General features: G+C 44.2%; 1 protein-coding gene across 2 annotated transcripts in view; it reads left to right on the forward strand.

Moving 5' to 3' along the window:
* Positions 1 to 26,714, forward strand: part of SGSM2 (small G protein signaling modulator 2) — a 1,127,811-nt gene that overhangs the window by 1,036,328 nt on the left and 64,769 nt on the right. For both annotated transcript variants that reach the window (XM_085649947.1, XM_085649948.1), the window contains exon 16: positions 13,251 to 13,433. In XM_085649947.1, the coding sequence (XP_085506073.1) occupies positions 13,251 to 13,433 (183 nt within the window). The remainder of the gene's footprint in view (positions 1 to 13,250; positions 13,434 to 26,714) is intronic.

Below are 26,714 nucleotides of genomic sequence, written 5' to 3' on the forward strand. Positions count from 1 at the left end.
TATGCTAGAGCTTCGAGCAGTCCACCTTGCTCTAAAGGCGTTCCTCCCAGCAATCGAGACCGACTCAGTCCTGGTGCAGACCGACAACACCACGACCATGTTTTACCTGAACAAACAGGGCGGGACTCGGTCACGCCCCCTCTCCTTGGAGGCGCAGGCGATCTGGCACTGGCTGCTCGCCCGGAACCTCTCGGTGGTGGCAGTACACCTTCCAGGGGAGTTGAATATCAAGGCAGACGCACTCAGCAGGCACTTCGAAGATCAGCCCGACTGGGTGCTGCACGACGACGTGGTGGCGGACCTGTTCCGTTGGTGGGGTCGTCCAGACATCGATCTGTTTGCAGACGACGAAAATTCAAAATGCCACGCCTTCGCGTCCAGATTCCACCGTCCAGGGACCAGGGGGAATGCTCTTTTGATGGACTGGTCAGGGACATTTGCCTACGCCTTTCCGCCCCTGCCTCTGATTCCGAAGGTGGTATCCAAGCTGCTCAGATCCGACATGAAGATGATCCTCATAGCTCCGGACTGGCCGCGCCAGTGGTGGTACCCGGACCTTCTTCATCTCTCAGTTCGACCTCACAGGCGGCTGCCTTGCAGGCCGGACTTGCTGTCCAAGATGGGCGGGAGGATTCTGCATCCCAACCTTCCCTCACTGAACTTAACAGCATGGCTCCTGAGGTCCTGCAATACGGACATTTAGGTCTACCGCCTGACTGCATGCATATTCTCAAGGAAGCGAAGCGACCCTCCACAAGAGCGTCTTATGCGTTTAAGTGGAAGAGGTTCTTCATTTGGTGTAGGGAGAATCACCATGATCCTACAAAGGGGCAGGAGGACGTCATCCTTCCGTACCTCCTTCACTTAGCTAGATCAGGCTTGAAGTATGCATCCATCAGGGTCCATTTGTCTGCCATTACAGCTTACAGGAGGTCTCCCAAGTCAACCTTCTTTTTTCCAGATGCAGGTGGTCAAGGACTTCTTGCAGGGGTTGAAAAAAGTTTACCCCCCTGTTCGAAACCCTTCGCCTCCGTGGGAGTTGAACTTAGTGTTATCCAAGTTGATGGGCCCACCTTTTGAGCCGATCCACAAATCTTCTTTACAGCATCTGTCATGGAAGGTCGCTTTTCTGGTAGCCATTACATCGGCACGCAGAGTAAGCGAAATCCAGGCTCTGTGTACTAAAGAACCGTACACAGTTTTTCACCAGCACAAAGTGGTCTTAAGGGCACATCCATCCTTTCTCCCTAAGGTAGTGTCTGATTTTCATATTAATCAGTCCATTTCTCTGCCATCCTTCTTCCCGAATCCAGCGACCCCGGCTGAGCGGTCGCTCCACTCCTTAGACCTCAAGAGGGTACTTAAATTCTATCTGGCCAGTACCAGAAGCATTAGGAAGACGGATCAGCTGTTTGTCAACTATGGCGCCATGAGAACAGGCTTCCCAGCGGCTAAACGATCCATTTCCAGATGGATTGTTTCCTGCATTACCCTAGCCTACCAGCTGGCGAAAAGGCCCTTACCTTTGGCCCCTAAGGCTCATTCTACTAGGGGGAAAGCGGCCACAGTAGCTTTCTTGCATGACGTTCCAATGGCAGAGATCTGCAAGGCGGCCACTTGGAAATCGGTCCACACCTTTACCAGGCACTACTGCCTCGAATCCGATTCCAGGGCGGATGCCCAAGTAGGCCAAGCCTCGTTGAGGAACCTGTTTGGGTAGCTGAGCTATCTGAGCATACTGTTCCTTCTCTGTTTTTCTTTCCTTTGCCTGCAGGGGGATGAGGTGAGGCTCGCTATTCTATTCTAATGCTTATGACTATTGATGAGGATCCCCTGGAAGAGAAGGATTAGTTACTTACCTGTAATCCTAGTTCTCTTCCAGGGGTATCCTCATCAAAGTCATAAGCAACCCTCCCGCCTCCCCGGGCAAAGGTGTGTTAGTTTTCAGTGGTTATTATTTTTTCTTTGTGCAATGACTTTTCAGTCTCCGCAAAGAACAACTGACCTAACTGCCACCCCTGAGGCATGATGGGAAGGTGGGGGTCAGGTGTGCCTTAAAGGCACGGTGTCAGTTTTTTGCTATGCAGCTATGAGTTAGCTTTTCAGTCTTTTTAGACTGGGTATTTGCAATGCAGCCTGGGAGCTTCCTATGCTTTCAGTGTTTTCTAAGAATTTCTGCTGTTTTCTAAGCATTAAAACAGTTTCCAAACAAGTTATAATGTTGTTTCTCATGTTTATAATGCTATTTTCTTATGTGTAGTGGAAATTACTTACAGCATGGTTCAGCTCTAGGGTTTAGGGGCTGCAATTGCTTGTGTATACATATAGGTATATATGTATGGATATATATATGTGGGGCACATATAATATACTGTTTCCGGGATCCCGCACATGGGCGGGAATATTCTAATGCTTATGACTTTGATGAGGATACCCCTGGAAGAGAACTAGGATTACAGGTAAGTAACTAATCCTTTCATACATATGGCCTGGGAATGTCCTGCCCTACGAGGGCCGGATACAGCGGAAGTACCTTTTTCACTGGCATCTACTTCCGGGAGAAAGGGAAACCCTTTCCTGCAGTGAGAATGCAGCCTGCGCATTATAATAATGATGCTTGGTGGTGCAAAGAAATGTGCCATTGCCTTTGATTTGCTGTACCCTGGAAGCATAGTTTAAACACTCAAGAATAGCTAAGAAAAATGAAAGAGAAAAGGAATGGAAAGAAACATTGAAAGTCCTAGAGAGCCAATAGCGAAAGTGGACTCTCCTGTTGCCCCATACTCTATGTAATATGGGAGATGGGAGGCTGAAGCAAAACGAGATGGGTAATTAATAGATCAATGACACAAATAAATGTAAATGTGATGGCATTTTCATTTCCTAATTTTTTGATCGCATGACGTTAATGCTGTCCCAAGGCCAGACCTAAAAGGTCTCGTCGTAACACAGATGCGCTAATTGGCATTGTTATTTTCTGAACGTCGCATTGCACAGGTGCAAACAAGTATTTAAAATAAAACCCTACATCTAAACACCTCTTTGTTGAATCCCATATATTTTTAAACCAATTGTGCAAATGAACGTAAACCTAGAGCAGTGGAGAGGTTAAATGTAACCACGAGATGGCGGTGTAATCCCTGTCAAAAGACGATACAATGGTCCTGCACATTAAATTTGATTTACAAATTGCAAACGTCCACCAATAGCGGAGGATATTCTGAATGCAAATATTTTGCTATAACTGCCACAGACTTTCTAACTGACAAAGTTCCGTTTAAGAGACTATCCAAAAAATTATCAATAAACGACTGAATCAAAATAATAACTGACAATATCAATAGGTTAGACTTTAGAAAAGTGCATGTAAAGGCACAGAGAAACAACTTCACAGACATACATACACTAACATAGAAAATACATATTCCATACTAACATAGGTAGTACATCAGGGGCGTAACTAGACTAAAACTTGGGGGTGGGGGGCCTAGCACATGGATTAGTGGAGACACAGACATCAGAAGAGCCAAATCACAATTACTTGTGGGGGGCACCTTCACTTTTCAGAAGTAGTGCGTAAAACACAGTCATTCTTTGAGACTACATGTGGCAAATAGTGCATTTTAAAGCACACAGGGTCAGTAACATTATTCTCGGCATAACATGATTTTGGGGCTCTCAAGGTATTTTAGCACAGTGAATGACAAATGTTCTATTTTAATACACATTCGGCCAGTAAACCTGGTGCAATGTGAAACGCCAGATTCTATTTTACATCCCAATCTCGGGCAAATCGAACACTCCAAACACTCTGGGCCAGTTTTGCCAACCTAAGTAGTCTTAAAAAAATCTTTTACAAGATATTTCACCATCTTCCACCAAAGGAAGGGTTTGAAAATTGGAAGCAAATAATGCAGTTTAAGCACATTTATTTAGTTACTGCTCTGCTCATGCTTCATTTACCTGCACACAACACGTTTATGTTATTTTCTGAGTATGATGTTAGTATAGTAAACAGCTGTGTAGCTGTTTGGGGGAAGCTGCCACATATCCTAGCTCTATAGCACAAAGAATGTTGAATATATATTATTTGGTACTATGTGACAACTCCCACCAAATATTTTTGATTTTGAAATGCTTGGGTAGGCATTTAGCAAGAAACACAGCCCATGTTTGATAAGATGTGCTCTAATAACATACATTAAGGATAGAAACTGAGCACACAAGCTTTATTATAGATGATACCCCCACATCACAGATGGGTGTCAATCTGAGATTATCACGGGTAAGAGATGTTGACCAAGTTTCCCATTTGGCACTCATCGCACTGCACTCAGTACCCCTTGTCTAAGTGAGAGGATCAGAAAATAAACAGAGCTTTAAAAATCTATATGTATTTTTTGCATTCCAGTCCCTCTACCTATCCACTGGGGAGCAAATAAGTAGCTGTTGTGGAGCTTAGCATGGGTAAAGGAATCAACCTTTGATGCCACTACAGCTATTGCGGCCATTTTACTGAATAAAAGCCATGGAAGCGAAGGGATGACATTCAAACCTGCAACTTACCCCTGAACACAAATGGGAGCAGATTATTAAATAGCAAAAAACATTTGTGAAAATAATTTGCAACGGTACTCGAAGAATGAGAATATATTTACTGATAACAATGTTTGCAGATTTATACTGAATTCTCGTGTGAACAAATAAGACTTCTTGGGGTGGAAGCTTAGTAGCAGTATGACGCACTAATCCCAGAAAGAACTTTGGCTGCATGAGTCTATCGTCTAATAAGAATGATGGGGCTAAATTAGAACAATTGCAGAACATTTTGGAGTTATCATACTGTGAGAAAAAGACTGGACTGCAGATAAGTTAGTCTCTGCTTTGTTGTGGCAGGCAGGAAATTAGGCACAATCGCTAGGTCCTGCAAACGTAATCCCAACCTCATTTGAGTTAACATAGTGGCTCATCTGAGCAGGAAGCAATTACTGTAGAGACAGAAAATACCTCACAAAGTATTATCAATTTTAAGCACTGACCCTCCTGCTAAATTTAGCCTTGTGCCCTATAAATTGTTACAGAAGACAAGGCAACCATGTTGGCCTCTGTCCTCAAAGAAGTCATCTCTCCCTTCCCCATTCCCTCCTGGAGCCTCCTCAGCTAAATGTAAATATTATAGCGAGGATCACGAGAGGTCTGCCTTGAGGCCTTATGTAGAAGGTGGGCAGCTCCGGCTTCTAAGGGGTTCTTCTTGGCCTGCCCTAGTATCTCCTGCTCTCAAAATACTTAGTCAGATGATCCTCTTTCATATCCCCAACAGGGGAATATAAACAGAGCTTCACTGATACACACAGACTAGAACTCTGGCCTCAAAACTGGCATCCTAGCCCACATTCATTTCCTACAGGAAGCTAAACACTGATAGAACTTCCTTCTCTGTCCACAAAGCAACATTTTAAAACTCACTCCCTGCAAAGATAAGAAACATCCAAAACCACCTCGGATTCAGGGATGCAGTAAAGACCTGGCTATTCCATAAAAGGTGACACCCCTACTGCAAAGCAGTCCCAAATCCTAACAACGCCACAGAGTTGAGTCAGTCACCTATGTACTGGTGGTAGGTATTTGCATCTATCACTCCTCTTGGTTCCATTCCATACTTAAGTCTAACTAACAATATTGCATGCATATATCTTTTCACAAAAACACATTGAAAATTATGCTCATTAGGACTACACAATTTTGTACTGTGAACTACGTAATTCTGCTCTAGCCCTGATTACAAATGCCTTGGAGGAGAGTGTGATATCTATTGCACATGTTAAGGTAGATTGAAAGACGGGGTCTCAATGTATCCAGTGTGATAAATAGCATCAATTGTGAGTTTTGTCTGAAAATGGGACAAAAGATACAGATTTTAGTGTTCTCTGCACCAAAACCTGCATGCTCTGTTATTTACAAGACACTTATCCCCCAGCAATGTTTTTCAAATGTACATTTTGTCAAAGCAAACCTGTTGAAATTTACCTGGGAAAAATGTTGTGGTTAGGGGCTTGGGATGTGGATATGTGCTGTACAAGGAACTACCATACATTTCGAAATTAAATAGACCAAACATAATCAGTGGCTTTAACCCCTTCAGTGCCACGCCCTTTCCCCGCCCAGTGCCGGGCGTTACATTAGCGGGCGGGGTTCATGACGAGATAGTCTCGTCATGGGCACAGCGCAACCGTGCTCCATGACGAGACTATCTCGTCATGGGCACTGAAGAGGTTAACCACTTAAGTTCATATAACACAGGGTTTTAAGCATGGTACAAAGGTGGGCACTACAAACTACAACACTTAAAAAATATATCTCAAACGTTTTCAAAAAGCATCATTGATGGTGCTTTTAAAGCTGTACCTAATTCTGAATGACTAACCAATACTCCACAGCACACAACATAATTAAGATATCTGGAAGTGCTGTGATTTAAAGAAAAAGCAACATAATTGATGCCCTTCTGTACATTTTAGACTTGTATTCATAGGGGTTCAAGTAAACAACACATTGTAAACTTAGCATTGCTTGAAAACTGTTTATGTTAAATATATAAATTTGTGTTCTACATCACACAGGCTAAAGGATATTTTATAGTTTTGCAGGATTGAGTTAGCTATTTTATCGATCTGAGAAGGATGAAAAGGTAAGTTGCCTTTGTTGGAATTCAAATTCATATCCATGTCCGGCGGGCTCTAGAGTTGGTTGAGTGAAAGAAGGTTCAGGCCAGGCTCGAGACAGATGCCTTGCTCTGGCTCACCTTGATGTCCTCTTCGACCCTTAAGACCCAAAAAGAGCCACGTTTGCTTGAGGCTTTTCACTGCCACTCACACTCTAACCTCAAGCAGCAAGAGTGAAAAAGAAAGCATTGAACTGTGATGTAAAACAGGAGAAAGTAATAGCCATCTAGTGTCTGAAATTCACAATGAGAAACCCGGAAAACTGAGTTAAATCCCAGATTCCTTGCTTGATTAAATGGTGTGATCCTGGGCAATATTTAATTTCACCATACCTCCTTTTATTATTGCACAAGGCAGCACCTTGAAATATGTGAGCACTGTATAGAAATGTCTTGTATTTGATGTAATAGTCTATAATGCTTCTACATGTATAATAAGAATCAAGGCCACATTTAGGGTACACATGGCAACCGTCTTGCCTCTTAGTGGCTTATTTATCGGATTTTGGCATAGGGCAGGGAAACAAGACACACATTGCTGTGCTGCCCTTTGCCAAATTGAAAAGGCAGGAATGCATCATATTTTTCCAATATGGTGCATTCTTGTCCTTTTACCATGTGCTAATGCCGTTTCTACAGCCTAGCGCCAATGCAGGCACCCTTGCACCCTGGTGAAAGGGTGTCTCCGTTGCATGCAGGATTGCTTTTGTGCGGGAAGGGGCATCTTCCTGCACAAAAACAATGCTAATAGGTGTTTTCCTTATTCTATGTGTGCTGCAGAATGCAGCACACATAGAAAGAGGAAACAATGAAGAGAAATTAACATATTTCTCCTCGTTACGCATCATCTTGTGAAGCGTACGGATTTGGTGCTTCCCCGGGTTTACGTGACTTTGGAAATCTGGGGCAGCATCAAATTCCATTGGTGTTGCATTGGAAAACCCACAGCAACGCCCATTGAATGCCTCCAGGGCGCAGAGTAATGTGATGTAGCGATTTGTGCTGCATTGCCTTAGTGATGATTTATGAGGCCACATCAAGCCATGCAAGGTGGCTTTGCATGGCATCTAAATCAAAATGAGAGCTACTCTTCGGAAGTATGCATGGCAGGGTGTCGGAGTGTGTTACATCACACACATATTATATAGAGACAATGACTCATACATGTGAAAGTCACTGTATAGGAAATGTTACTTAAGACATTGAGGACTGCAAGGTGTAAGAGTCAGATGTCATCCATACTTGTAAGCAGTGGCGTAGCGTGGGCTGGGCCACAGGGGTGGTTGACCCGGGCTCAATATTCTTAGGGGTGCAAAATTTGAAAAGAAAAAAACATTTGAGGTGGAAGGGACTCGAGTCACGTTGGTGCTGTTGTCTGCAAGTGTAGGTTATGCTGTCTTGCCCTACTGTACCCGCAGAAGGGCTGCACAGAGCTGTGCCCTCATGCATGCTCATTGCCTCGGGGCCGGTGGCACACACAGTGGAACGTCTCTTTTAGTACCACGGCACCGTACATCATGTGTTGGTTTAGGATGGTGGGTTGAGTCCCCCGGGGTGTTGCATCCATTCATTCTTTTATCCATTATTCAGTCTTTCACCATTCATTCCGTCCTTACATCTGTGTGCCCATCCATATCCAAACCTATTCAACCATTTCTAAACCTATCCATCATCTATCCTTCCATCCATCATTTCACTCATCCACCCTTTTACTCATTCATCCATCATCCATCTATCCTTTCACCCATCCATCCATTCACTCATCCATCCAACCATTTACCCTCGCATCCATCCAGCCATCCTTTCACTTACTCATCCATCTAACCATTCAGCCAGTCACTCATCCATCCATTTGTCCATCCATTCACCTTTTCACTCATCCTCCCATCCTTTCTTCCAGCTCTTCGCCCTCCCTTTCTCTCATCTATGCATTCTTTCACTCATCCAACCTTACATCCATCTTTTCACTCATCCATACACCCATTTGCCCATCCATCCTGTCAATCATCCATCCATACTTTCACTCACTCATACATCCTCCATTTCTCTCTCCATTCACCCTTTCACTTATCAATTCATTAATCCATCCACTCTTTCACTCATCTATCCACCCTTTAACCCGTCCACTTAGCCATCCTTTCACCCACCCATCCACCCAACAATCCATCCACGTATCCACTCATGAGTCTATCCATTGACCCTATCACTCATCCATCCATCCTTTCTGTCATCCATCCATCCTTTTGCCCATCTACCCTCCCTTTCACTCACTCATCCATCCTTACATCCACCCTCTCACTCATCCATCCATCCATTCAGCCATTCACTTATCAATTCATTAATCCATCCACTCTTTCACTCATTTATCCATCCTTTAACCCGTCCATCTACCCTTTTACCCATCCATCCACCCTTTTAACCATTCATTAACCCTTTTGTTCATCCATCCACCCTTTTACCCATACATCCACAATTCTACCCATACATCTATTTATTTACCCTTTCTTTCATGCATCCATCCATCCTTTCTCTTATTATCGACCATTCAGCGTTAATCATCGATTTATCCCTTCACTAATCCATCCAGCCATTTACCCATTCCTTTACTTACTTACTCACCCACCTTTTCACATTAATTATGAGCTGAGACTTTGTCTGAGGAGTTGCAAACAGAAGAGACCCATCAAGAACTTCACCCTTGCTGTAGTTCCTAAAGCAAGGGGTGGGGTGGTGTAAGGTTCACTATGCCACTGCACATAGGCAATCTGAAAACTTGGCAGTCATGAGCCATGCATGATGCCCAGTGCCGGGACCTGAGGTGACTGTGACATGGTGTTGTTTCCAGGGCTTTAAGTGGGTCAAAAAATTGTGGGGGTCTCTCCAAAGCGCGTGTCCAATGTAATTAAGGGAGTGGCTTAAAGCACAGTAGCTAAACATCTGTGCTTAGCTTAGTATGCTGCCCGAATGGTATTCTGCTACTTCTGTTGTTGCATCCAGATATATAATACATCACACCTACAACACGGCCGGACTATTGGCTTTGTCAATGGATGTTAGTTGCATAAAATGAAAAAGCAGCAACTATGGCTTCCTTGTATATAATATTGAAAATGCTTCAGTTCTAAAATGATGAGACTGTGAAAGAACTATACCCCCCCTTCTTTTTAACTTCTTTCGCTGGCTTCTTTATTTAATTTAATTATTTATTTAATTTTATTTATTTGTTTATACAGCGCATCATTGATCCGTATGGATATCACGGCACTAAGGACAGCACATTATAAGTGAGGGTAGAGTTCTGACAGAGGGTCTCTAGATTACTAAACCGGTCTTGGGAAACAGATGCGTTTTTAATTTTTTCCTGAATACTAGGTAGTTATTGATAAGCGTAAGTTCCCGAGGTAATTCATTCCAGTAAGCGGCTGCTAGATGTGAAAAGGACGACCTCCAGCCCTGCTCTTCTTGATGCGCTTAGTTTTTGCCCGCGCCCGGTGGCATGACCTCAAGTTTCATGTGGCAGCATAAAAGATGACTCTATCATGAAGAATTCTAAGGCCCAACTGGTGTAGGACTTTGTACGCATGACCTAATAGCTTAAAATTGGCCCATTGTCGCACAGGGAGCCAGCGTCCTCATGCATTTGTATGCTGAACTGTACTTGCTTTTGTTGCATACCAGTTTGGCAGCCGCATTCTGGACCCTCTGCAGTCGAGTAGCGAGATAGTCCGCCATACCCACGAAAAGTGCATTCCCATAGTCCAATCTGCTAATGAGCAGGGCTTGGACTATGGTTTTCCTACACTTTAGAGGAATCCATTGAAAGAGTCTTTTGAGCAATTTTAATGTTGCAAAGCGTTTCCCACAAAGTGCACGGACTTGGTCTTGCATGGTTAGTGCATTTTCAACAAGAATGCCTAGGTTTTTTACAGCCTGTTCGGGTGCGAGTGCATTGCCCAGTGAAGAGGGCCACCAGGTGGCATTCCAGACTGACTGTGCTCCTCCAAAGACTAGAATCTCCGATTTGTCTGCATTCAGTTTCAGACAGTGATCGGACATCCAAGCCTCCATTTCCAAGAGGCAGTTGGTTAATCTAATCCTGTATCTTCGTGCCCATCAAGAGCAATCAGCAGTTGTGTATCGTCTGCGTAAGAGCAGATACCAACTCCCCATTTTTCACTGATTTTCGCCAACGATGATACGTCGACATTAAAAAGGGTAGGGCTCAGGGAAGCTCCCTGTGGGACACCATACTTAATAGGTTTAGGTTTGAGGAAAAAGGGCCTAGTTGTATGGTCTGTGTTTGATTACTTAAGAAAGAGCAAAGCCATTGAAAGGCTTTGGAATGAATACATTTTCCATGAAGCGTTTTCAACAGGAGATTGTGAGACAGTGTTTCTCTTTAGTGTTTTAAGATCTGCTGAGTACCATTTTTCAGAAGATCTTCTTCCTTGGGCTTTGTTCCCTAGTCTGGGGGCACATTGGTCCAGCGTGTTGGAAATTTCTGCTTGGAAGCTTTCTGCGCTCAGTTGTACTGGCAATGGCAGCAGGGCATTTATGTCATTTATTGTGAAATGGCGCTCAAATATGTCAGGGGTTACTAGCCTCCCTGAACTGGATTCTGTACATTCCTTCCATCTGGTAAGGTGCTACATTTTTCTTTATGTACGTTTAAAACAGAATGCCCAGCCTTAGACCAAGGCAGGAGGAGGCCCACCACATGCTTTAATAGCCTAGACTTGCCCATTGTCATTCTGTATGTGACAATCAGCCGGCATACAGAATGACAATGGGTGGAGTGGGGTTGCTCTTGTGCTTAGAGCATGAGTCAACCCCATCAGGGAGTTGAAGCTTCTCACAGGGGAACAGTGCTGTACCCCAATTCCAAAAATTATGGACAAAAGTCGTCCGTAAAAGGCATCATCAGCGACAATGGACGTGAGATCCAAATCATGGACGGTCCGTGTTATTTACAGACAGTTGGTCACCCTACTTGAAGGTCAGGCTGGCAGGCACCAACTACAGCCCGGGCAGCCCAGCCAATGGCAGCTAACTAGGGGGCTGCTGAAGCCCTCTCTGCCCAACATACCTACTACATTCATGCCCAAACAGATCAACACAGCGCAACCAGCCATGCAGACAGACCTACCACGACCCCGCAGTGGATGCATCGTCTGAAATGCATTTACCCATATCCAGCAACTGAGAGACGAGTGTTACGTCATGTTGTTCACCTCCATTATGCTTTAGGCTCTTCAAGGGCCACCCCACAGTGCCAGATGTGAGGAGGATGGGACAAGAGAGAAGGAGCGAGAAAGGAGTGGGTGAACAGAATGAATTGCCCCAACCGAAGTGGTATCGGTAACCAATCAGGCATCTGGATGAAGGGAAGCAGAATAAAAATACCAAGGGGACAAACCATGTTAAGAATCCAGGCCTGCTAGACATACATGAGTGGTAGACGATTAGGGGGATGCCAGGATAAGCCTGCAAACTGAAAGAAGATTCTAAACACTCAAGTTATTTTAGTTCTCTAAATGCAATTTTGGGGCTCGCGCTTCAGCTGTAAACATCTTAAGCTAAAGCGCAGGTGCCGCCTCTGTAACACAAGTAAACAAATTTAAAAGAAATTGAGGCCATGCTTTTTTTTCTATTTATTTACTTTTGTTACAATGGCGGCACCCACACTTTTGTGTTAAACATCTTAAGCTAAAGCGCGGGTGCAACGATTGCTTAAGAAGTAAAGAAATAGAAAAAAAATGCACATTATTTTTTCTATTTCTTTACTTTGAAGTATAGCAAGTAACAAGAGAAAAATGCGGCCGTCATTATTCCAGTTCAGGCGTGCCACACTGGGTAAATAAACTTTAAAAACCTTGCTGTTGTCCTGCCTACAAAAGCAGTGCTTGGAGGCTGTAATTAAAACCTACAGAGTAATAATATATGTAACAGAGGGTGTCTTCATGGGAGCTTACAAGAAGAGAAAAGGCGGTATTAAGGAGGGACTACTAATCCTATTGACCAATGAAAAGCCACCATTTACAAATGACAGTGACAAGAGCCAATTTAAAAGGTGGGAAGAGCTGATGCCCATATCCAGAATACAGCATTTCTCGAAAAGACAGCTCAAGCGCAGCTAAGGCGAGACTTGATAACATTAGTAAGGATGAGGCTGGCCACAGTGACCTCATTGGGTCACACCAGTTATATGACGCCATCGATGTAAATGTCAGACGATCATTTCCTATAATCCTGATTGCGTTACATGTGATTTCAAAGCCTTGATGGTGCCATTTCCAATGATGCCTTCTATATACAAGGCAGTATTTCTGAAACCTAAAAAATCGCAACTTGTTTTTGGTGAGACACGATTAGCAGATATGCATGTCTAGGAATACCATTACCAAGCTGCTGTGTTCATTGCTACCCGCCATAACCCATTGCTAGCCCCGACTTGACACATAGACCCTGAGATGGTGTTGCGATATTCGTATTAATGCAGGAACTGACTGCGAGTTTTATTTCCTCTTAGGTGGATGAACTGATTGCTAACCACTATCAGAAGGTCATGGCGGAGTGGAAGGCATGTGAGGTGATTGTAAAGCAGAGAGAGAAGGAGTCCCATTCAGCTATTTTTGCCAAATTTTCATCTGGGAGCAGCATTGACAGCCACGTTCAACGCTTGATCCACCGGGACTCCACCATCAGCAATGACGTATGGTCTTCTTAACATATACAAAGTTGGCAAACTGTAATGATACTATAAAATACATGGGCTTTATTTTATTGGAAACTGTTGATGGACTGTGTTCAAGCGACACTTATAAAAAAGGTGGTCATCAGTGGGGGCTCATCGTATGAAAGCTGAAGGACAACTGTATCTTGCATAAGTCAGCTTCGCTTTCCTTCAGATCACCCTTGGACCACTTGCACATTCCCTTTCACATGCACCATCTAAAGTGTGAGTTGCCTCCTCGACATTGCTTCCTTCTAGCTAATTACTTGGCAGCTTTACACAAATCACAATAACAAAGAGAGGGTGAGGGAAAATCACTCTTGTTCCCCCTAGGAAATTAGTTAAACAACAGAAGAGTGACCAGGGAAAAGGAACAAAAAGAGAGCAACAGCGTGGGCAAAAACCAAAAGGATTTGTTAAAAGAACCCTCACTCACCAACCTAGTTGGTGACATGCTTCATCATTGGGTTCCCACCAGAGAGGCCGAGTGCCTCCCTGGTGTGCTGCGACGCCTGAACTACAGCGGAGGTCCCAATATGGTAATGAGCTCCTTCATTAACCAGACGCACTATCTATCTTCCGGTGTACATAGTAATGTGGTCCCGATTGATAAAGTTCGTCTATTCAATTGTTTACACAATACTAAACGCCTTCTTCCCTGTGACCCGATACGAACGCACGCATTGGTTTTCACATTTAAACACACGCCCCCAACCGCTGACATCACACGCTTACGCACGTAGGGGAAATCATGTGACGGGAGCCACGGAGTATTTACTTCCGTGTTCCACATTACTCACCAACATCCGGGCCAAGCAGGACAGATCCAGGATGATCGCGGGAGTGTGCGAGCATGGAAGTAAGTTGGGGTACCCCCTTTCACAGCTCTAGGTTCCCCTCACCTTTTATACAGTATCTCTGCGGAACATGAGTAATTATCTGTTTGCTTTCCACCCTTACAGATACTATAGCTCACTACCCCCCTCTCGGACCCATGATGTTAGTTGTACCAAGTACATGAGTAAGAGGATCATTTTTCCCATGCTGCTGTTTTTAATATCTTTCACTGCTAGACATGCACTGGAGCAACTGCGCCTGGCAAACACCATAGGTGCTCGTTTTCAGCATGCCTATCACTTTCACGAGTCCGCCACCTTTCCGGCATACACAGCGGCTAAATTGCCACTACTATTGCACAATGTCTGCTGAATTCACAGAATACCATTTAGAGTACGCAGGCACAACTAGTGTACTGAGCTTCATAGAAACTCCTTTGTTGTTTCTATATGCTCCCTGCCAAGACGAGTAATACTCGTATTTGGGCGTTTTTTGGCTGGAATTGCTATCTGACACCCACTCCCGCTCCACAGCACGGGATTACCAAATTATTTGTTCACTCAATCGTGTAAAGGACAGTAATGTAATCAACAAAGTCATGTCTCTTTGTTCTTCATGTGTGTTTTGTCTGTTCTCTGTCCCTTACAGACCTTACTAGCCCCGGAATAGTAGGATGGCTTTACGGTTGAACTGTAAGTTTTACCAGTTGATCTCCACAGGTTAGGGTGCGCCTTAGCGTGCGCATACCGCTGTGGGGGTCCATGTGGTCCTGATGAATGCTTAGCCAACTGGGCATGACAAGCAGAAACATGTCGACCTTATTATAAATTGGACGAGCTTGGGTTAACCTAACCAACCGGCTCCAGTCCATCTCACTTGTTTTTATTGGTCTTTGGTTTGCCTTGATTAAATTAGTTGTTGGTTAAAACCATTTACCTTTTAAATTCACACCCACCTTCCCATTCAAAAACCAGCTCCGCTGTAGTTCAGGCGTCACAGCACACCAGGGAGGCACTCGGCCTCTCTGGTGGGAACCCAATGATGAAGCATGTCACCAACTAGGTTGGTGAGTGAGGGTTCTTTTGACAAATCCTTTTGGTTTTTGCCCACGCTGTTGCTCTCTTTTTGTTCCTTTTCCCTGGTCACTCTTCTGTTGTTTAACTAGCTTTACACAAATACCATCCATTCATTCCTTTCCCAAAGCGTGTATTGAAAGTAGCACTTCTACATCCAAAAAGGCGAGGAACTGAAAAAATAACTCTTGAATTATACATTTACTAGAGTTTATAAGCCTTATGGTCTCCCTAAAATAGTCCAAATAGTGCATATTCCACATTCTTTCGTATAGTATTAATGGTAACATGATATAATGTAATGGCATTTATAGGGCTAATTGGTGATCATTGGGAGCTTTAACACATCATTTCTTATATTCAGGTTTTAATAATGGTGGTTGCCCCGGTTTCTCTTCGCCAATGCTCTCTCCTGAGCATATGCAGGTGTCATCTTGTGATGTTAAATTAGCATGTCTGCTTTTTTCTAGCCTGGTCTTGTGTGCCATCTTTGAGGTTGAACGAGCAGCCTGCAGCTCCAAATATATAGATGGCACATGAGAGCTGACTTTTATCATTTTTTCCTAAGCACTATGGGTCTGTTTATAGGTTTGCAGTAAACTCCTTTGGAGGAGGTCCGGAATCACTAATTCTGCCAATATGGGTTTTAATCCCTGGATCCCAGGTTTAGTGTTCCCACAACTGGAAGACCCATGTGTAGGAACAACGTCCCACTCGGAGTCAAAAGGGTGGTAACATCTCCCCATCACAGATTACCAAGCCACACCACTTGTTATCAGGCTATATTTGTACTTGGGCAGAGACAGTGGCTCCACACAGGTCTAACTGGCATCCACCAAGGCCATCAAAGGCATTACATTTTAATTCCTAGTGGTGGATTGCCTATGACAGGCCAGGGCATGGAAGGCATATGCATGAAGCTACACACACTCAGAGGGAGAAGGTTGAGGCATTCTGCAACTTGGAGAGTGACGATGAGGAGTTTGAGGATGGTATTTACTCAAACTAAGAAGTATACCGCTTGAATTTAACAAAACACCAGCGACATCCTCCCAAATACAAATCTACCCCACTATATTTCACATTGTCTTTGCATTAAAAAAAATCTTTTTTTAATAAAGACATGAAAATGACCCAATATATCTTCAAATGTGTTTCCTTGACCTACAGGGTACAGATAGCTGTTACCATATAACATTTTATTAACTGTTAAAGGAGACTATTGTTTCAAGTCTGTAGTGTAGAACAATGGGTTATTATTGGGTGGATGTGTTGCCAGCACAAGCAATACAAACACAAACATGTCAGAATAAAGCACAGATTCAGTATTTCAGACCTGAGCATGACACCCTGGTAGTTATGGTAGAGAGCAGACACGCTTAACTTAGGAAAATATGTAAAGTACATAGCAGTAACAAAACAGTTAAAAAGTCAAAACACAACACAATAAAAATCCCAAAACTAATTTGTAAAAATAGCAGCACAGGCAGGCAGCAGTCCTTCTGGGCAGCAGACCAGCAGAGTGGCAGTCCTTTGAGCAGCACAGCATTCCTTCATCCTAGCAGTCTATACATCCAAAAGTGTACTGAAGAGTTGGTCTAGGGGTCCTATATTAATGGCAGGTGCCCACTTTGAAGTAGAGGAAGCTTCTAGAGGTTTCCACTCCTCATGCCCCCGAGGTGTCAGGCATCCTCTTCCTCCATGTCCTGGCCCCAGGTTCTCAAACTCTTTGTGAAAGTGCTCAGGCAGAGCCTTTGTGATGTGTAAGTGTGGTCGGTGACAGTTCCTCCCCCTCGTTAACACAGACTGGCCCATCCTGCCAACACCTAGCTTTCCTGTGTCTCACTGTCTGAGAGTCATACACAAAGACCAACTTTCAGATACACCTAGTCATGTGACCCAGAATCAGACTGCAGGCACCAAATGGTTGGGACTAAAAAATGGCAACTTTCTAAAAGTGGCAGTTTCAGAACCTTGACTAATAATCTGACTTCACCATTAAAGATCTTTTAATTATAATTATTTAGACATAACTTGATCTGCCTACCTCCTCCCAATAAGAAGTTACAGTTTATTAAATATAAAAAGGTAACTTCAATGTGATCTTCTTTTACCAGGTAAAAACGGCAGTTCAAAACTGACACACAGGCTAAAATGGCCATGTTTAAAGGTCTACTTCAGTGGGTGGCACAATGAGTGCTGCCGGCCCAATAGTAGCATTTAATTTACAGGCCCTGGGTACATGTAATACCATTTTACTAGGTGAGTTAAATATGGCAATTAGGTGTAAGCCAGTTTCACCATGTTTTAAGAAGAGAGCACAAGCACTTCAGCTCTGGTTAGCAGTGGTAAAGTGTACGAAGTCCTAAGGCCAATAAAAACAAATTCAACAAAACTTAGAGGGTGAAGCCAAAAGATTTGGTCATGACCCTGCAGAGAGGGCCAGGTCCAGCAAAAGCATTCATCAAACAAATATAAAAATGATGAAATATTTTATTTAATTCACATGCAAATAAAAAAAATCTAAATTTTAATTGGAAGTTTGGAGCTTTTCTAAATTCAATTGAGGCCACTCATTATCTATATTTTTTATGCACTTGTACTGCTCCCATAAGTCAATCTGAGGGTACGACTTTGATTTCTAGCTTCCATTTTCAAATTTCTTCTCATTTACAGAATGTTTTAACATTTTCAATTGTACATTTTGCTTCTTTATTTATAAACACCTTATTAATTTGTAATATCATTTAACTTTCTAAGCAGTCACGGACTGCATGAGTAGGCTTCGCGGACCCCCAGCGGTTCCCGGACAACAGATTAAAAACCATTGACCTAAGTCATTGCATCTACTGTGGGAACAGTTTTAGCACCCCAGTAAGGGGAAGCACTGGCAGGGGCACCTGCCTGTAGGCTAGTGCTGATTAGCCACTGGGGGCTCAGACATGTAAAGTGTGGAAAAAAAAACCACAACAAATCAGGAAGCCCTCCAGTTTACCATGTGTTTAACGTAAAAAATAGTTAGCAGGTCAAAAAAATAGTGTTTCACTCCAAATGCATACTTTGAACGTCTTCGGTGGCAAAAATGCATGTTCTTGTGAAAGTTATAAGCTCTGCAACCTGAACAGAGCTCACATTTAGTAAATGACAAATTTACCAAATCGGATAAGACAGTACATACAGCATAGCAACTATGACACCATCATTGTTTCTTCGACATAAGCAAAGTATGTTAACTCATAGTAAAGAACAGGCATTTAAGTCAGTTATGTCCACACTGCGTTTGGTTACAAGTACAGGTAACTTTACCAGTGGGTGTTAAAGAGGCAGAGTTCAAGACTGGAAACCTGGTCAGTGGGATGTGGGAAGTGGGCAACAATACAATTCCATACCAGTACAATCGAGTTGTATAGATATGCTGTTTTTTTGTAGTAAGGAGAAGTGCAACCACAGAATGTTAAACAGCAAAGTTAAAGGAGAACTTATCACAATGTTTTCATATTACAGATTTTATCCAGTATTGGGGTATCTTTCATAGATTCACATGCCTGTATCATTCCCCGTCGCCGAGGCGGGAGTCCCCGGTAAATAAAAAGTAGTGCCAAAATGTTAGTAGTAGTAGTAGGCCCAAAGAAAAGACCTAAAGCCTATATCTTAGTAGCCTATCTACCTCATTATGAAAAAGAACCAAGAATTTGGTAACAACCAATCAGACACCAGCACCCTTCTAGAACCCTCTCAGCAGAGCCAGTTCTCCTCAGATTTTCACCGCACGTCGTGTGGAAGGGAGTCTCCCTGAGTGCCTCTCAGTTTTCAACTTGCTACAGCATGTCTGACAAGAAGGCCTTGTTTAAGTCCTGCAGGACCTGCGCCAAGAAGAGGGTCCATGTTGATGATCAACATTTAGACTGCATCTCCTGCCTCTACCCTAAACATGAGGCAAGAGATTGCAAGATTTGCCGCACCTTCCCTACCAAAACTCTTAGGGATAGGGAGGCGAGAGTGCTTTTGTGGCTTAAATCCTCTTCGGCTGAGGAGGATGACAGAACCTCTACTTCTAGCAAGAGAGCTAGATCGCAGGACAGCTCTTCCAGTGAGGGCAAGAAGCACCAGAAATCTCACCATTCTACTTCTGATTCTGTTCAGAGGAGTCCCAAAATTTCCTCTGAATCAGCGCACTCTCCTCAGGATTCTACGGTCAAGGCTAGGACACAAACTGTGAGTAAAAACCTTTCAAAAAAATCTCTGGCTTTCTCTCCATCTAGGATTTCTGTCACCTCGTCTGCTCCTTCATTGACGGAAACCATCTCGACGACGGCCATTACCTCTCCTATTCTGTCAACGAGGATTGCTATCCTCTCAAAAAAGCCCGTCGCCGAGGTGTCGACGAAGTCCTCGTCGACGAAGCCAGCATCGACGAAGCTTTCATCGTCGAAAAGAGAAGCGTCAACGAAGATCTCGTCGTCGAAAGTCCCGTCGACGACTATCCCGTCGACGAGGACCCCGTCGACGTCGAGCCTGTCGACGAAGGCTCCGTCGACGTTGAGCCTGTCGACGAAGTCCCCGTTGACGAAGACCCCGTCGACAACGACGATCCCGTCGACGATGATCACGTCGACGACGATCCCATCGACAAGTCCGTCGACGATAGCCCCGTCGACGACAACCTCGTCGACGATGGACACTAAAAACCTATTAACATCAAAGGAATCCATTTCTACTACAATGCCTGGAGATTTACCTGTTCAGTCTCCGACATTTGCAATGGCGTCCGCTCATTCCACTCCTATTTCCACCAGGAGTTTCCAACTAAAGACTTTTCAAAGGCAGGAATGTAGCGATATATCACCGCTTACTCCCTCACATCTCCTAGAAACATATGTGCAGGGTGAGGATGATGATTATGAGGATGACGAGGAAGAAGGGCCTTTTGGGATCGCTCGCAATCCTTCTGAACTGCGCATCAAGTGTCAAGATGACGATGATGATGAGGAGGAGGACAATTATCAGGGGCATTACTATCAGGAAGACATAGTCGTTCCGCATCATAGACCTTGCTACAGACAACCTCGTCAGAGCGAGATGTCACATCTGCCTCCGACTTAAATTCAAGACCTGCAAGCCATGCTTGCAGATTATAAACAGCGTTTTCCACCGCAGCCAGTCATTCCACAGATTCTGCGGACCACGCCGCAGCCGGACCCATTGTCTTTGCCTGAAGATCCAGCCCCAACGCCTCAACTGCCTGATCCTCCACAGGACCCGCGTCAAGGTCAAGATTCAACCTCTGAGGAGGAATCCGAAGAGGGTGAGCTACCAGACCCAGCAGACCCTTGGGATTCTTATATAATCCCTATGCCTTCACCACCCACCCCTCTACCATCTAATTCGCCCCCAGAAGATATAGGGGGGTTCCATAACCTTATGCAGCGCGCTGCGACCAGGTTCCACTTGACGGTTACCATTGAACAGTCTGACTGTTTTCTTCATGATTTTAATGAGGAGTCAAGAAAGGTTACAAGAGCAATCCCTATCATTGACTACATTTGGAAGGAAGGAGTTAAAATTATGAAAAACCCAGCATCAGTGCCAGTGGTGCTTCCACGGATTGACAAAAAATACCGTGCTCCTGCCAACAGCCCTTCCTGTCTCATTGGCCAACCTCGGCCAGACTTGGTTATCTCACAGGCAGCCCAACAAAAATCTAAGAATCCGGCAGCACCTATCACTACACCACCGGATAGGGATGGACGACGCCTGGATTTAATTGGCAAAAAATGTTTAACGATGGCAGCTGCATCCAGCAGGGCAGCCAACTCGTTGGCGATAATAGGGCGTTATGACCGCCAAATGTGGTCAGAAATTGCAAGCTTTATTGACCTCATCCCAGAGGACAACAGACAAGACGCTCGGAAGGTTTTGTTGGAGGGTGAGCGTGCAGCATCAGAGACTATCGACTGCGCTCTGGATATTGTAAATACTAATTTTCGCCATTTGGCTGGGGCAGCTGTTCTCAGACACCAGGGTTGGCTTAAGGCCACCATGTTCAGACCAGAAGTCCAAACAAAGATATTGGATATGGCCTATGATGGCGAATCGTTGTTTGGAAAGCATATAGATGACGCACTCCAAGCAATAAAGACCGATACTGATACCGCAAGATCATTGGGCTCCTTGCAGTACAAACGAGGTACCTTCAGAGGAGCAAGAGGCTGTGGATTTTCATCCAGAGGAGGTTATCACACCCAACAGAATAGGTACCAGCCTCAGTATCGACAATCCTATCAATCTTCCTACAGACAAACCAACACGTCTGGTTTCTCTCGTCAAGGCGGACGAAAAAGATCACAGAATCAGGGAAGAGACACCACAAGGAAGCAATGATTTCTGCAGGGCGCCTTCCACTCCTTTTCCCCTCCCTGTGGGTGCGAAAATGTCAACTTTTGTGAGCAAGTGGCAAGAAATTATGTCGGACCAGTGGGTTCTGTACCTGGTTCTCAACGGTCATACCTTAGAGTTTGTCACCAAGCCACCCAACACACCCTCCCCCTCGTCTTCACTTACTATTCAAAGAAGCTTTAACGATGCTCCTCAAGAACGCAATCGAGAAGGTTCCTGCACTTCAAAGGGGGACGGGTTTCTATTCCCGCTTTTTTCTCATCAAGAAGAAATCAGGGGAGTGGCGTCCAATCTTAGACCTTCGCAATCTGAACAGATTCCTCAAGAAGCAGGGATTTCGCATGGTCACTCCGGCAGAAATTCTAAGTTGCCTCAACAAGGGAGATCTTCTAGCTTCTTTGGATATGGAAGACGCTTACTTTCACATCCCAATACATCCGAAGCATCGCAAGTATCTTCGCTTCACAGTGGCTGGCGCCCATGACCAGTTCAAAGGGCTCCCGTTTGGGTTCAAATCTGCCCCAAGGATATTCACGAAGTGCCTAGCTCCAGTGGCAGCAGCGTTACGATCCCAAGGAATCCAAGTCTTCCTGTATTTAGACGACTGGTTGATAAAAGGTCCTTCGGAAAGCTCAGTCAAGACTGCCGTGACAACATCTCTTCGTCTGTTCCACTCTTTGGGGCTTACGGTCAACAGGAGCAAATCTCAATTACACCCAAGGCAGATCCTTCCTTTTCTGGGAGCTCTGCTAGATACCGTCCGCTGCAAGGCATTCTTATCTCACGAACGGCAGGTTCGTGTCCAAAAGTTAACAATCCTAATTTCCAAAAGAAGGTCAGTTTCTGTCCAGATGATCGCGTCGCTCCTAGGGATGTGCTCCTCTGCAATACACCTCGTCCCTCTGGCACGGCTCTGGATGCGTCCCTTGCAGGAGGAGTTACACCTTCAGTGGCAGCAGGTGATGGGTTCCTTCGATGACATCCTCAAAGTCACTTCAGGCATGAAGAGCGCTCTACGTTGGTGGTCCCACATACCCAATTTAGCAGAAGGGCTCACTTTCATAAAGAAGATTCCAGACTTTGTCCTCACTACGGATGCTTCCATGGAAGGATGGGGAGGACATCTCCAAGACTTACAGATACTGGGGAAATGTTCTCCAGAGTACAAGAACAAACACGTCAACAGTCTGGAATTGCGAGCAATTTTCCTGTCTCTGCAAGCTTTCCTTCCAAGGATTGCAGGTTCTTCGGTTCTGGTTCGGACCGACAATACCACCAGCATGTTTTACGTGAACAAGCAAGGAGGGACAAGATCAGCAACTCTGTCCACAGAGGCTCAGGAGTTGTGGGAATGAGTCACACTCCACAACATAACCCTCAGAGCAGAACATGTCAGAGGTCTCTGCAATACATTAGCGGACACGCTCAGCAGATCCCAATCAGATTGCCACGAATGGGAGCTAGAGCAAGCTCAAGTGCTCAGAGTATTCAGAGCTTGGGGAACACCGCCACTGGATTTGTTCGCCACAAAAGAGAACAAGAAATGCCGCTTTTATGCCAGCAGATACCCTCATCAGGGGTCAAGGGGGAATGCCCTGTACATGCGATGGTCAGGGATTTGTGCTTACGCTTTTCCCCCGATACCTCTAATACCGAGGGTCATAAGCAAAATGAAGTTGGAGGGCTGTCGTCTCATCTTGATTGCACCCAGATGGCCACGCCAATACTGGTTTCAGGAGCTTCTATTACTATCCCAGGACCAGCCGATCCGTCTTCTCCCTACGCCCACAATGCTGTCAAGGAACAGAGGTCAGGTTCTCCACCCGGACCCTCAGTCCCTACATTTACACGCATGGCTCCTGACTTATTAGAATTTAAGGACCTGGATATCCCTCAGGACTGTAGGGACATATTAACAAAATCACGAGCCCACAGCACGATAAAAACTTACCGTCTGAAATGGAAACGGTTTTGCTGTTGGTGTGAAGCAAACCAGGTGCACCCGGTGGACGCTCCTGCAGAACAGATCCTCCCTTATTTGTTGCACCCGGCAAGATCTGGACTTTCTTTCCCTTCAGTCAAAGTCCACTTAGCTGCACGTTCCAGATTCAGAAAGGGTGCTCATGGCCCTTCTCTTTGTTCATCCTCTTTAATTAAGCAGTTTATGAAAGGACTTTTCTGGGAGTTTCCTCCGGTCAGACTTCCTCCACCGGAATGGGAACTCAACACAGTCTTAATGCAATTAATGAAGCATCCATTCGAGCCTATCCACAAGGCTGACCTCAAATTCCTTACCTGGAAGGTTGCTTTACTTCTGGCTTTAACATCAGCTCGACGAGTGAGTGAAATTCAGGCATTTACTGTAAAGGAACCTTTTCTACACTTCACTCAAGACTACGTGCACCTCCGAACTAATCCAACATTTATCCCTAAGGTGCCGTCACAGTTTCATCTTAATGAACCAGTGACGTTAAAAACTTTCTTTCCTAACCCATCTACTCCAGTGGAACGAGCCTTACATTCTCTCGATATCAAGAGATGTCTTAAATTCTATCTTCAAAAAACAAAGAACCTTAGAAAGTCCGACCAATTGTTCGTGGCTTATGGCCAAACTACCCTGGGAAGGGCGATGACAAAATCCACCATTGCCAGATGGATAGCATCTACAATCCTTTTCTGCCATGACAAAGCTCACAGGCCATTGTTACGGAAACCCAAGGCCCATTCCACGAGAACAGTAGCAGCGTCTACAGCATTGTTTGCTGGTGTGACTCTAGAAAATATCTGCCGTGCTGCGACATGGAAAAATGTCCACACTTTTACGAGACATTACTGCCTCCAATCTACGCATCGAGACGATGCAGCAGTTGGACAAGCTGTCCTGCGACATCTGTTTCTTTGAGATATTTTCAGGTACCTTTTTCATATTTTTAACATGTAATATGTTAATATCTTTTGGTATGACAATGCAATGTTTTACAATAATGATTTGCTTTCATTTTTAATGTTATTGCATTACATGCTGTTTTCTCTTTATAGATTGCATGTTTCGAATTTTAAGATTCTTTTTCTTATACCTCTTATTAACAAGATGTGGATGCAACTAGGGAGTGTCAGCACTAGTCTCCCACCATCCGCAAACGACTGTATACTTGGTATACTGCTCGCTATTCTGATTCAGGCATATGAATCTATGAAAGATACCCCAATACTGGATAAGAAAACAAGTTACTTACCTGTAACTACAGTTATCCAGTATTGGTATCTTTCATAGATTCACATGCACCCACCCTCCTCCCCATAGAGTCAGTTCTATATATTTTGGGACGTTTACTTCCCACTTGTGCTACGAAAATCTGAGGAGAACTGGCTCTGCTGAGAGGGTTCTAGAAGGGTGCTGGTGTCTGATTGGTTGTTACCAAATTCTTGGTTCTTTTGCATAATGAGGTAGATAGGCTACTAAGATAGAGGCTTTAGGCCTTTTCTTTGGGCCTACTACTACTACTAACATTTTGGCACTACTTTTTATTTTCCGGGGACTCCCGCCTCGGCGACGGGGAATGATTCAGGCATGTGAATCTATGAAAGATACCAATACTGGATAACTGTAGTTACAGGTAAGTAACTTGTTTTCTTCACCCGTACCGATAAGCCCAAAGCATGGCAAAAACATAGCGGTGATTGAACAATTAAAGAGTAATAAGCGATGGGCTTTTTTTGATCCACATCCTCTATACCAACATTACAAGTGCACATCTATATTGCGCAAAGTAAACATTTTGGTATAATCATTGAATCTTAATGCAGGTTCAATGGCTAGCCCTGCTTAATTTTCACAAATACGTTTTCAGCTTTACCAGACCACTGCAAGAGTAGAGGGGTGTCTTTTATGAAATGATCCTGCAAAATCTTTATTATTTCGGCATAGCCCAGTATCCACTGTCAGCAATATCAGGCCATGCCTAGAAAATACCGTAACATGGAGACAGTTGCAGGGAAAGCAACTTACTAATGTCTTCAACTCATTCTTCAAAAAATGCGGGGGACCACATAAAAAGAAACAATTTTTCCGAGACAGCAATAGGTTTGTACATCAGTTGAGCACAGGAGCTACACAGATAAAACTGACTTCCACCGGACAAACGTACATTATTTGAAAAATATCCTTGCTTTATTTGGTTCTTCATTTTGGTCAGAAATTGGATTATTATTTGGGGTGGTGACTACTCAGCTCAAAGAATAATCACAACCTTTGTCAGGGTGTACCCCTAAAGTCACTAAATTAACCTGCTCAACCCCTCTGTAGCAATGGCATAGAACATACAGGCTTAAATTAGGGCAGTGTGTAAAGTATGTATGCAGTACCCAAACAGTAATTAAAGTCAAAATGCAACACAATAAAAATCTCAAAATCGATATAAAATATAACATAATATTCAATAAAAAAAATAACACTAATATGACAAAAATGCAATAAGGTTAATGAAAGATAAGAATTTTTTTAAGTTTTAAGTAGTAACAGCACCAAGAAGCTTAAAGTGCCAATGAAAGTCAACGGCAGCAGTAGACCGGGACCTAGGTGCAATTTGATGCTGACCGTGATGGAACACGGGTCGGATACACCAACCAGGCTCAACCTGGTCAAAGATTTTACCTTCTGACACTAGTCCATTAAGTCACATTCCACCACAAAAGTACACTTCTAAAGTTCCCTTGGATCCCAGAGAGGCATTTAGAGACTCACAGTGTGGAAGGTTGAGACCAACATCAGAGTCCGGTCCAGGTTGTCGCTGGTCAGCTGGAGCAGTTGCAGAAAAAGGTCACTTGTAGCTTGTTGTTTCCCAGTAGCTTTAACAGGAGGCCAGCCTCATGAATAATGACACCGCCTTATAGTTTGATGTTACTTCTAGTATAGGCGGGGGACATTGTGATTATGGGGTACAACAGCCATTGG

The sequence above is a fragment of the Triturus cristatus genome, chromosome 3_2 (assembly GCF_964204655.1).
Source record: "Triturus cristatus chromosome 3_2, aTriCri1.1, whole genome shotgun sequence".
Taxonomy (NCBI): Eukaryota; Metazoa; Chordata; class Amphibia; order Caudata; family Salamandridae; genus Triturus; species Triturus cristatus.